At 39.7% G+C, this 11,609-nt stretch overlaps 1 protein-coding gene across 1 annotated transcript; it reads left to right on the top strand.

The window, feature by feature from the left end:
• The first annotated feature begins 2,325 nt into the window (after window positions 1-2,325).
• rgra (retinal G protein coupled receptor a) lies at window positions 2,326-7,316 on the top strand. Its single transcript, XM_037686777.1, has 7 exons — window positions 2,326-2,496; window positions 2,759-2,915; window positions 3,250-3,371; window positions 3,450-3,603; window positions 3,816-3,933; window positions 5,896-6,009; window positions 6,244-7,316. The coding sequence occupies exons 1-7, from the start codon at window positions 2,397-2,399 to the stop codon at window positions 6,385-6,387; spliced, it is 909 nt and encodes a 302-aa protein (XP_037542705.1). The 5' UTR covers window positions 2,326-2,396; the 3' UTR covers window positions 6,388-7,316.
• The last annotated feature ends 4,293 nt before the right edge of the window (window positions 7,317-11,609 follow it).

The raw sequence follows: 11,609 nt of genomic DNA, 5'->3' as shown, positions 1-11,609 counted from the left end.
GGGGTCACTGGTGCCCATGGCCAGCTATCACTGTGTGAGGGGCAGGGGACACCCTGGACAGGTCCCCAGTCCATCACAGGGACATACAAAACAACCATTCACTCTCTCACTCACACCTAGGGACAATTTAAGAGTTACCAATCAGCCTAACATGCATGTTTTTGGTCTGTGGGAGGAAACAGGAGCACCCGGAGAAAACTCACGCATGCACGGAGAGAAAATGCAAACGTCACCCAGAAAGGTCCTGAGCCCAGATTTGAGCTAGCGACCTTCTCGCTGCGAGGTAGCAGCTTTACCGACTGCGCCACCGTGCTGCCTCCTTGAATTTTCATTTTTAGTAAAAATAAATAAGTTGTACTTTTACTTTGATTCTCTTGATTTTCTTGCCTGCATTTGGATTCAATCCTTCACCGACCGTGATACAGGAGTTTACTAAATATAGATTCCTACAGATAAAAGGTTTTGTTTGTTTTTTTCCTTCTTGCTCTTGGCGAAGGTGACACTTTTCCCTCCTGCTCCTTCGCTGCTCTGCTCTTTGTCCTGTGAGCCTTTCACCTCCTTCACTGGCCTCCCTCATCTAACAAAACAGGAAGCGCCTCTCAGTGAGGCTGCAGCCTCAGACACCCCGTCTACTCTGTCTGTTGTTTGTTTGTGTTTCTTCAGATGGGCTGTACTGAAATGTAATTACACTGTGCTTCAATTCAATGACAACACATTCTGATATAATGTATTTCACTTTGAGCAGAGCCTGTGCTGCAGAACATATGAACACATATGTCCAAATAATAAACCCCTAATGCTGGGAACAGTGGTTTATTGTAAACTGTCTTGCATGTAAAAGTACACAGTAACTGTTATTACATTATTTATAGCGAGTGCAACATTGAAGTGCTACATTAGGCTAAATCTGCTAAAACTAAGTGTCTTGATTTCCTTTAAGGAATGCATATGAATATCACCTGCTGTATTTGATATCAGATTCTTAGACTAAGATAATCCATCCATCCATTTTCTTTACCCGTTTATTCCATTTTGGGTCACGGGGGTCACTGGTGCCCATGTCCAGCAATCACTGTGCGAGGGGCGGGGTACACCCTGGACAGGTCGCAAGTCCATCACAGGGACACATAGAGACAAATGAGACAAACAACCATTCACTCTCTCACTCACACCTAGAGACAATTTAGAGTTACCAATCAGCCTAACATGCATGTTTTTGGTCTGTGGGAGGAAACCGGAGTACCCGGAGAAAACCCACGCATGCACGGAGAGAACATGCAAACTCCACCCAGAAAGGCCCCTGGACCGGGATTTGAACCAGGGACCTGCTCGCTGAGAGGCAGCAGCTCTACCAGTTGTGCCACCGTGCTGCCACTAAGATAATCATACTTTGTATTTTAAGAAGTAACAGTTTGGGTTAAACTTTCAAATTACCATTAGGGGCAATGCCTTGCAAGATATATTGTGTGACTGCATGATGTGTAAGTGCTTACAGTATGTGTTGTTTACAACTCTCAGCTACTACCACCAAACTTATTCATTCAACCTTTATTAAGACAGGTTAATCCCATTGAGCCTCGAGGAGTCATTTACTAGAGAGACCTGAAATATTATATTATTTCAATAATATATCAATATATCAATAATATTATATATTATTATAAAATTATATTATATAATATATAAATATTATACTCATTTATATTAAAATTCACTCGAGTGTAGCAGTTTTGTTGTTGTTTTTTTTCTGTCTGAGCTTGACTGTGTGTGGAGGCCGCCTTGAATTGGGTTGACTCCAGTGATAAACATCCAATAAATATTTTCTGAAAGTTTCACTACAATCTGTCTGGTGGTTTATCAGATATTTTGCTAACAGACATAAATGGTTGACTCTAACAGATATTGCCATGGTTTAAGCAAAAATATTGTACAATGAGTTGTTGTTGGAATAAGTGTTGGGGGGAGGATGCTCAACTACTACCACACAAAAGTCCAGCTCAACATTTGTGAAATCGTTTGAGTTGTAATGTTTGCGTTTTATAATATTTTTTATAATGTAATTTGCTGTAGCAACCGTCTTGAATATGGACTGAGTCCAAAATATAACGAGTTGTGATGCAGACACATGTGGACTTCCTTAAAGGCGCCCCCAGCATCCCCGCACCAAAACACAAAGGCGCGTTGTGCAACTAATTGAGGGCTTTATTTGGCGCATGAAGCGTTTGTGCGGTTTTGTTCATTAAAGCATTCCTGCGCGGATTGGGGGCGACACAGAGAGGGGGGGGAGCTTTATATAATGACCTGCACGCTTTTTCACGTGAAATGCCCCTTTTATAAGCTGTCTCTGCGCTGACGGACCCGAGAGGGGTGAAGTCTGCGTCTGCTGCAGCTTTCACATGCATGAGCCCGGTGCCAGGATGGTGGCGTCGCACCCTTTGCCGGAGGGCTTCACCGAGTTTGATGTGTTTTCGCTGGGATCGTGTCTGCTGGTGGAAGGTGAGTGCTTTTGCCCTGGAATTCAACCAGACACCACAGTGGGTTGTGCCCGCCTCGGTCTCTGCAGCTGCAAGACAGAATCCGATTTTGTTTCCGTGAAGTCGCAAATTAAAAAACTACCAGCGCTGGTGCGTGAGCGTCAAATAATGCATGCAGTTTGACACACGGCGTGTCTTTGTTTGGACACGCGCAGACGCGCCGCCGTGCGCTCTGTGGTTGTGCAGCCAGGATTGTAACATCTGTGCTTGTTGTTCCACCAAAGGGCTGCTGGGCTTCTCGCTGAACGCGGTGACAATCGTTGCTTTCCTCAAAGTCAGAGAGCTGAGGACCCCCAGCAATTTCCTGGTGTTCAGTTTAGCCATGGCTGACATTGGCATCTCCATGAACGCCACTGTTGCAGCTTTCTCCAGCTTCCTGAGGTGAGTTATGTAACCCTCTCAGGATGTTAAGGGCTGCACCTGGGGCTAAATGAAAAGTCATCTAATGGCACATAGAGCTGAGTCCGATCTGTCAGTGTCAGATAGATTTTCAACCTGACGAAGACGAAGATGCTGCTCTTAGTACAGTATTCACTGGTTCTAAGATTAGAAATGCTCCTTTATCCATCCACGTTTGAAGCATGAAAAACCAAACCTCCTCTAAATACTTTCTCACATCAGCTTTTACTCATGTTTGATATAGAAAATAAAATCTCTCTTGTCACATCCTGCTGCTGGGAATGTAATATCATGAAAAAATATCTTTGGACTGCAGGTACTGGCCTTACGGCTCGGAAGGGTGCCAGACTCACGGTTTCCATGGCTTCTTGACAGCTCTTGCCAGCCTCAACTTCATAGCAGCCATTGCCTGGGACAGATATCATCAGTATTGTACTAGTAAGCTTCTTCTGATGTAGCGCACAGTAAAAATGGTAAAAGCACTCATTAATGTTGGATGAACCTTGTTGTTGCCAGGGACGAAGCTGCGGTGGAGCAGTGCTATCAGTCTGGTTGGTTTTGTTTGGGCATTTGCTGCCTTCTGGGCAGCCATGCCCCTCATTGGCTGGGGAGAGTACGACTACGAGCCTCTCAGGACTTGCTGCACACTGGACTACAGCAAAGGAGACTGGTACTGCGCATGTGCAAATTGTTTACTCTGAAGTGAAATGCTTGTTTCTTCTGCTTTTCTGATTTCAGTTCACATTCAATTGTTGTCTTTTTTATATAAGTTTCATTTAAAGTCAAAGCACTGAAGATTTTTGTGCATAACAAAACATGATAAACGTCTACATTAATTATAACCATTGCACAGTCTTTCATGGTTATTGTGTCTTTCAACAGGAATTATGTGTCGTACTTGATCCCAATGAGCATCTTCAGCCTGGGCATTCAGACGTTTGTTGTCCTGACTTCTTACCAGTCCATTGCGCAGAAGTTCAAAAAAACAGGAAACCCCGCGGTACGTAATGTAATCAAGCATGAACCACCAACGTTATGGGATTCTCTTGTAAAGATTGCATATTTTCTGCAACACTAGTGAACATGGATAAAAAAAGAGAAATCTGAGGTTCAACTGGCCTTAAGGCACAAACATTTATGCTTCATTTGATCAAAACTTAATACCATATAGCAGCTTTATTTATAGAGCACTTTAAACACCCACAGGACCAAACTGCTACACACATAATAAAACAATCATACAGTCAGATAATAAAAACTATTAAAATGATTAAAAATCAAAATTTCAGATGGTGTCAAAGGTCAGGGAGAAGAGATGGTTTTAAGAAGGGATTTAAAAACAGACAGGGAAGAGGTCTGTCTGATGTTCAAGGGAAGGTCGTTCCATAATTTAGGAGCTGCCACAACAAAAGCACGGCCTCCTCTGAGCTTACGCTTTGTCTTCGGCACACTCAGGAGCAGCTGATCACATGACCTGTGGGATGGAGAGGGTGTGTATGGATGTAGCAGCTCAGACAGATAGAGCAGGGCAAGTAAGAGCTTTAAAGGCAAATAAAATATTTTTTAAATGAATCCTAAAATGTACGAGCAGCCAGTGCAGGGAGGCTAAAACAGGTGAAATGTGGTCAAACTCTTGTGTGCCAGTTAAAAACCGTGCAACAGCATTCTGTACCGTCTGAAGCTGAACGATACATGAACCACGGATTCTTGTATAGAGTGTGTTACAGTAATGCAGCCGAGTGGTCAAAAGACATGAACTACTGTTTCAAAATACCACCATGAAAGAATCGGCTTTACTTTAGCTGCATCAAATGGAAATAACTGGATTTAACAACCGCTCTGATGTGATTTTCTAACTTTAGTCCAGCATAGACTTTGACCCCTAGGTTTAGTTGGCCTCATATACTGGGCCAAGGAGCCAACATCTACAAAGGGGGTCTCAGTGGAGCTTCCAAAGACCAGCACCTCAGTCTTACCCTCATTAAACTTTAAAAAAGTTCACAACCATCCAGACTTTTATGTCTTTCAGACATGAAAACAGAGTTCCCAGAGAGTTACAGTCCTTTATCTTTAGCAGGACATATATCTGTGCATCATCCACTTAACAATGAAATGAGATCCCATATTTTCTAAAAAAATAGAGCCAAAATGGAGCAGGCACATCGTTAATATTACACATTATTCAAGGTTTCTTAAATTTAATAAAGTAAAAAATTTTAAGCAGTTTAACAATTCAAACTTCCTTACATGCTTGTTATTCAAAGAACCAGAACAGACTACAAGAGGCATGCTTGCTGGGACAGATATAGGTCATCGCCACAGGGGGAATGACCGAGTGTTTTAGTTTAGAATGCAGACAGGCGGTAGCTGGTGTTTCAGCAACAAAACAGTGTACGTGCAAAGTTCAGTAGAGTTCTGTGGGGATTTAATCAGATGACCCCCACGTTACGTTGCATAATCCCATTCTTCACAGTCATCTGAGCTGACGGCAGACTTTCATTGCACAATGTTGAGAACAAGTGTTCAAGCAAACTATGAAAGCTTAGCCAATAAAGAGCTTTGTATTCGCCTCATAAATGTGCATATGGTTTAAGTCACAGGGAGATAAATGGTCACAAGTGTCTTGGCCTAAAGGTGTTCTTTAAGAACATAAATCAACCATCAAATTTAGGTCAAACTCACAGAAGTTTTATTGAATACTCAGTGAGAAAAGTTTCAAACTCTTTGGAAACTGGAACAAAGAGAGCAAGTGATTAAAACATCTAACTTAAGATGGATTTTTTTGTTGTTGCTTTTTCTGCTTTTCAGCTCTTAATAAAGATCTTAACATACACAGTCTCCCGCCAGCAGCGTTCCACATGTGATTTGCCTCCAGGTGGAACACGTCATGACAGAAAGCCTTGTTGAATCTCTACTTTACAAATCTTTCTTGCTCTTGTCTCTTTTCCTTTTGGCTCTGCAGTTCAACCCCAGCAATCCTCTGAAGGCGTTGTTGTTCTGCTGGGGTCCCTACGGCATCCTGGCTTACTACGCTGCTGTGGAGAACGCCACCCTGCTGTCGCCTAAACTCAGGATGGTATGGACAAGCACAACAAGTCTTCATATAGCTTCACTATATTCTAGTATACAATATGAGATGCAAATATAAACTTTTTTCCTCCTTCAAGTTTCTAATTTTCTGGAGAAAACAAACAAAAAAAAAAGTCAGCTTAACTATGATTTTCCAGCAGATGCACAAAATAACTCTACATTTGTTGTCTTTGAGCCCTGAATTTTTTTTTATTTTTTTTTTTGGTGCCTGTTTGTACAGATCGCTCCCATCCTGGCTAAGACTTCTCCCACCTTCAATCCCTTCCTGTACGCTTTGGGGAATGAGAACTACAGAGGAGGCATTTGGCAGCTTCTTACCGGGGAAAAGATTAATGCACCTCAAACTGAGAATAAATCCAAATAAACAAAGCATACAGTTTATGGTTTTGTCTGTGAGCAGCTGTATGTGTTGTGTCTCGAGCAGTAAGAACCTCTTGTTTGCATCTGTTTTCCTGTTGCCTTCACAGAACATATCATAAAGCAACATTGGGACTTGTAACTTTCATGCTGCTAAGAATGGGCTGAAGGAAAGTAGCCTGTTCAGAACAGTGCACATCCATTGTACTACTGTATATGATGCACACTAACACAACAAATGTGGCCTTTTTTCCAGTTTTAATGTAATATTTACAATTAAATAAGAGTGACATTCATTTCGATCTAATTTTGGTTATTGTTGAAAATAAATTGTGTCCATGTTGTATGTATTTTAGGCAACATCTTTGTTCTAAAAATGTGACCATCTGAACTCTTTCATTCAATTTTATTATTACATCTTTAACCTGTTTTGGATTTATTTCTTTCAGACGATCCATGTGATTGAAGGGGAAGTATTTTTATTTAATCTAATTACATTTTGTCGTAATGTCAGTACACGTGAGGGGCAGGGACCTGTCACTGAAATGTGAAAGTGCACTAACCCCAGATGAGTGATTTCTGTATCCTGAGTAAAACTGCCGTAATGCTCTAAAGTGGACCGTTCTTCAATATACGGCCCTCATGGCTAATTTAAGATTAATCCAAGGCTTTAGATTAACAGGAAACACTTCATAACTTGACTTGCAGTCAAACAAGAAACCTAAGAAATGGTCATGGCTGTTTATTTACCTGAACAAATATGATGCTCTTTGTGGGTGAATTTAGACTTCATGATTGTTTCTGGGTGTTAGAGATCCATTCTGAAAAGTGATCATCCTTTATATTGACTGTTTTGTGTATCAACAAACATGTTTTCATAATTTGTGATTTTAACACAAATGCCTGGCTTTGAGAATGGGAGAGTTTAACATTTCTTTGCATTTATTATGTTGTTAAAATTATCACAGGTTTTAAAAATCATGTCGTCCATTCATTTCTAATATAGTATATCATGTAATGAGTGTATTTTAAGTGTGCCTTTAATTGATTTACTTTATTGCAAGAGTTATTGATATTTATGAACACATGTCAAATCAAATCTCTGCTTTGTGTTGCACACGTGACCATTGACAAAAAATTAATTCCAAACAGCTCAAACAAACCGATGCAAACCCAGACCCTCACTGCTAAACTGATTATTTTTAATCCTAAGAAATAAAAAAAGTCCTTCAATATTTGTAATAATGTTTAATGCAATTACATGTACAGTGAGTTTTGTATTGTTAATGTTTCCCAAAAAAGCATTGTATTCGCTTGTATAAACGTCACGTGTTAAACAATAATAAAGCATTGCAACGATAAAAAAAGACTTTTTACCTTTTGTGGGTTTTGTTTTATTTTTACTCAATGCCCATCCAACTTATTTTCACTGCTATTTTTGTGTACGAAAGTTACCACAGAAATATAAAATCAGTCAGTTACTGCAAAATAGAGCAGTATACTCTAACAGAATATTGTTTATTTATTTTCTGTTTTCCATATATTCTAACTAAAAATTCAGATCAGTATTAGAAACTGCACCAGGGACTCTACCTGTTTGTATTTGTAATTATTTATATCCTAAACATGTTGTTTGTGTCTTTCTTCCAATAGGGGGTACACATGGACCTGTTTGTTTCTCCTTCCTGTTCCTCTCAAACCCAACCGGTCAAAGCAGATGGCCACTCGTCCTGAGCCTGGTTCTGTTGGAGGTTTCTTCCTGTTAAAAGGGAGCTTTTCCTTTCCACTGTTGCCATTGTTCTTGCTCAGGATGGGAGACTGCAACAAAGTGAAGATTCAAGGAGTCAGCTGGCTTCCTTAAATACTGTCGATAATTTTACTAATTGTCTTTTATAATGTACTGTATGTGAATGTCCTGAGACACCGTTGTCAGACATTCTAAGTTTGAAACTGTTCACACACCAGTAAGTTCAATCAAATGACCTGACCTGTAGTCAGTTCAGCGAGTTTAAAACAATGGATCCAACGAAGAAAAACTAGGAAGAGGAAAAAGACAACAAGGAGTTAAAATGCTCACAAAAATACAAATACCTCATGCTGATTGTGTTTATGACTATGCTGAAATAATTTAATAATTTGCTTTCCTAATCAGCTTTAAAAATGAATTGTGTTTCATAATTTAAAAAAATAAATCAACTGGGGAACCGTGTTTTATATCATCAAGAAATGGGTTCATGTTTTATGGGTGTATTGATTTGGCTCACAATAATAGTGTGCAACTGAAGAAAGGGGGAAAAGGTAAATTAATTACTAAGTGAGTTTAAAAAATGAACCAGTGTGTTTGAGACATGATCACCTTTACCTTAGTGCGTTATATTTTGTCTGAAATGTGCCACTGCATGTTAAGACGATCATTAAAATTTAGATCAGAGAATGAATTCCTCGGTGGATGTGTGTCAGTGTAATCCCAGTGATTAAAGAATGTGTTCGCTCAGTATGATGAATAGAACACACAGAGGTTGCAACATACACTGGAAGCACCCAGCTGGGCGTTCTAAGCAGATTAATTGATGACAGCCTGTCTTTGGAGCGAGGCGTTGCATAATTATTTACTAATGTCACATGTGCTGAGGGCAAACCCTTCTCTTGCATCATGAGCAATTTTATCACATATTCCAGCTAATTTGGAAATTTTTATATAAGGACGCAACAAAACAACTTTTTTGGACAAACGTTGCATGTCTTGAACAAATCGTTCGCTTCTGATCAATGCACAGTATTCATCAGAATCGGAAGCCAGATGACGCTGAAGTCCTCACTGATGGACACATGGAGCGGTCAGATGGTGGGAAGAGTTTGACCCCACATCCTGAACCACGCTGTGATCAGCTGATGGTGGAGTTTTTTGTGGAATTCAAAGAACATTATGCAAGAAATAATGACAAAAATAAACGCATCATCAAGCTACATTTGCAGCATTGCTCGACTTCTTTTGAAGCAAAGGTGCAGCCTTTCCTAGAGACAAGACAGTAGACGTTTACTGACTTTTTAAAACAAAATTTATTCCAGTTATAGTTAAAAACTGCGTTTTTAGTGTTTTATTGCAGATTCAAACTTCACTTACACCATTTAAGCCTTAAAATGTCACACAGCGAAATTAAACAATTACGAATGAATTTAAACATTTTTTTTAACTTGCTTAAAGAGATTATTAGAAGCTAATATTAATGTGTCATCATAGATGATGTTCACAGATTATTTATTTAACGCACACAGGCTTAAGAATTCACATGAACTGACAGCGGGATTATTTTGTACTCCGAGTCCAAATGTCTGGCAGAAAACCGTGGTTAGTTTTTTTTTTTTTTTTTCATCCGCTTTCCCTCTCTTACAATCAAACATATTCAGGTACTTAGAGTTCACAGAGGATTATGCCTGGTCAACCAATGAAGATTTCATATGGGCTTTTTGAGAGGATTACACAGCAATATGAGTAGGAGTGCAGCAAAATAAGGGAATCAAAGAGAGCAAGGCCTGTTTGAGAAACACAGAGAAGTCGTGTGGAAGAGATGAGATGGGTTTTTTTTAGCAATTAGAGGAAAATTAACTGTCACCATAATCTTTATGAATTTAAATTATGTGGTTTGTGTATAGGTTGCATCCCAGGCTGTTGTTGTTGGTAAAGGATGTGGGTAACATGACTCGGGGAGTGAAATAATTCATGTGTTGCATCTGCAAGGGAGTTGCTTGAACCAAAAACGTTTGGATCTTTTCAAGTGGTATTCTGTGGAAAGGTCATGAACAATTAGTATCTTACCTGTTGTAGATAGCGCCTTGAACGTCCTCATTTTGCATGTTCTGGGTGGGGGTAGGCGTGTTTGTTCCTTCTGAAATCCACAATCATCTCCTTTGTCTTCTTCACATTGATGTGAAGGTTGTTCTTCTTGCACCAGCTCTCCAGGTGTTCCACTCCCTGCCTGTAGCTGGACTCATCGTTGTTTGTGATGCATCCCACCACCGCTGTATCATGTCTGCTTGGAAAACTCTAATATGATATCTAACATTTAATAATAATAATAACAGCTAGCTCGCCAAACTAGCCAGAGCTCATCATTGTTTCTCCAAAGTGGCATTGTTAAATGAGTCATCGGCAACTTATAAAATATTAATCGTTCCTACCTTTCCATAAAACCTCATAATGGAAGTTCTGAACACTATTGTTTTACAGCAGGGTGAGCCATTTGACGAGTCCAAAAGACTAAATATCTCACTGACTCAGATCAATACATTAAGACTAAAAAGTCTGAATGTCATTTCCAGAAATATTACAATAGTTAAAAATTAAAAATAAAATAAACATTTTACACATATTGGTTAATTACTCTGTCTGTCTGTCTGTCTGTCTGTCTGTCTGTCTGTCTGTCTGTCTGTCTGTCTGTCTGTCTGCCTGCCTGCCTGTCTGCCTGTCTGTCTGTCTGTCTGTCTGTCTAAAAATGCTAATATGTAGAAACAGAAAGATGATTTGTAGCCAATGGCGTCTCGTGAAATATTTAAAGACCAAAGAGCCTCAGGTGGACCACACCTTACTTTAATGATCCTGGTTGTCTGATTTGAAACTGATTAAATTTGTCAGACAGAAAAGTCCTGCAGATTCAACAACAACAATGTTCTCTCTCTCTCTCTCTCTCTCTCTCTCTCTCTCTCTCTCTCTCTCTCTCTCTCTCTCTCTCTCTCTCTCTCTCTCTCTCTCTCTCTCTCTCTCTCTCTCTCTCTCTCTCTCTCTCTCTCCGAGCAGCCACAGGATGGTCAATCCTAATGCTGAGCACAGCTGCTCTTCCAATCAATTCAATGTATGTAGGACATCCCTCAGTGTGTGCTGAATTTAAAGATATATATAAATATTTAGGTAACATATATGTAGCAATATATTTTCCAGATTTAGTGATAAAACAACAGAACTCACCACATATGTCACACATTAGAAAAGCATATTTTTGTAAGAAGAAACTGGGTTTACACAGGATTCTCATTTCAATGTAATCTGGATTAAAGTGGAGATGTGCGTCACTGCTCTTTAGAAAATCGCTGTTTTAAATCAATAAAACACACACTGGGAACAATGTGGAGGATAATATGATCACTTTCAGTAACAGATTTGTTACACACACACAATAACACACAAAATATTGTCCAACAGCAGTGTGTGTTCATAATTTTATTATATATATA

The sequence above is a fragment of the Nematolebias whitei genome, chromosome 1, assembly GCF_014905685.2.
Source record: "Nematolebias whitei isolate Nwh7 chromosome 1, NemWhi1, whole genome shotgun sequence".
Taxonomy (NCBI): Eukaryota; Metazoa; Chordata; class Actinopteri; order Cyprinodontiformes; family Rivulidae; genus Nematolebias; species Nematolebias whitei.
This window is presented reverse-complemented; position numbering and strand designations above follow the sequence as displayed.

Coding starts and splice junctions, on each gene's coding strand:
- rgra (XM_037686777.1), top strand. CDS start 2,397: ATGCATGAGCCCGGTGCCAGGATGGTGGCGTCGCACCCTTTGCCGGAG. Junction 3,372..3,449: donor ATATCATCAGTATTGTACTA/GTAAGCTTCTTC, acceptor TGTTGTTGCCAG/GGACGAAGCTGCGGTGGAGC. Junction 3,604..3,815: donor GACTACAGCAAAGGAGACTG/GTACTGCGCATG, acceptor GTCTTTCAACAG/GAATTATGTGTCGTACTTGA.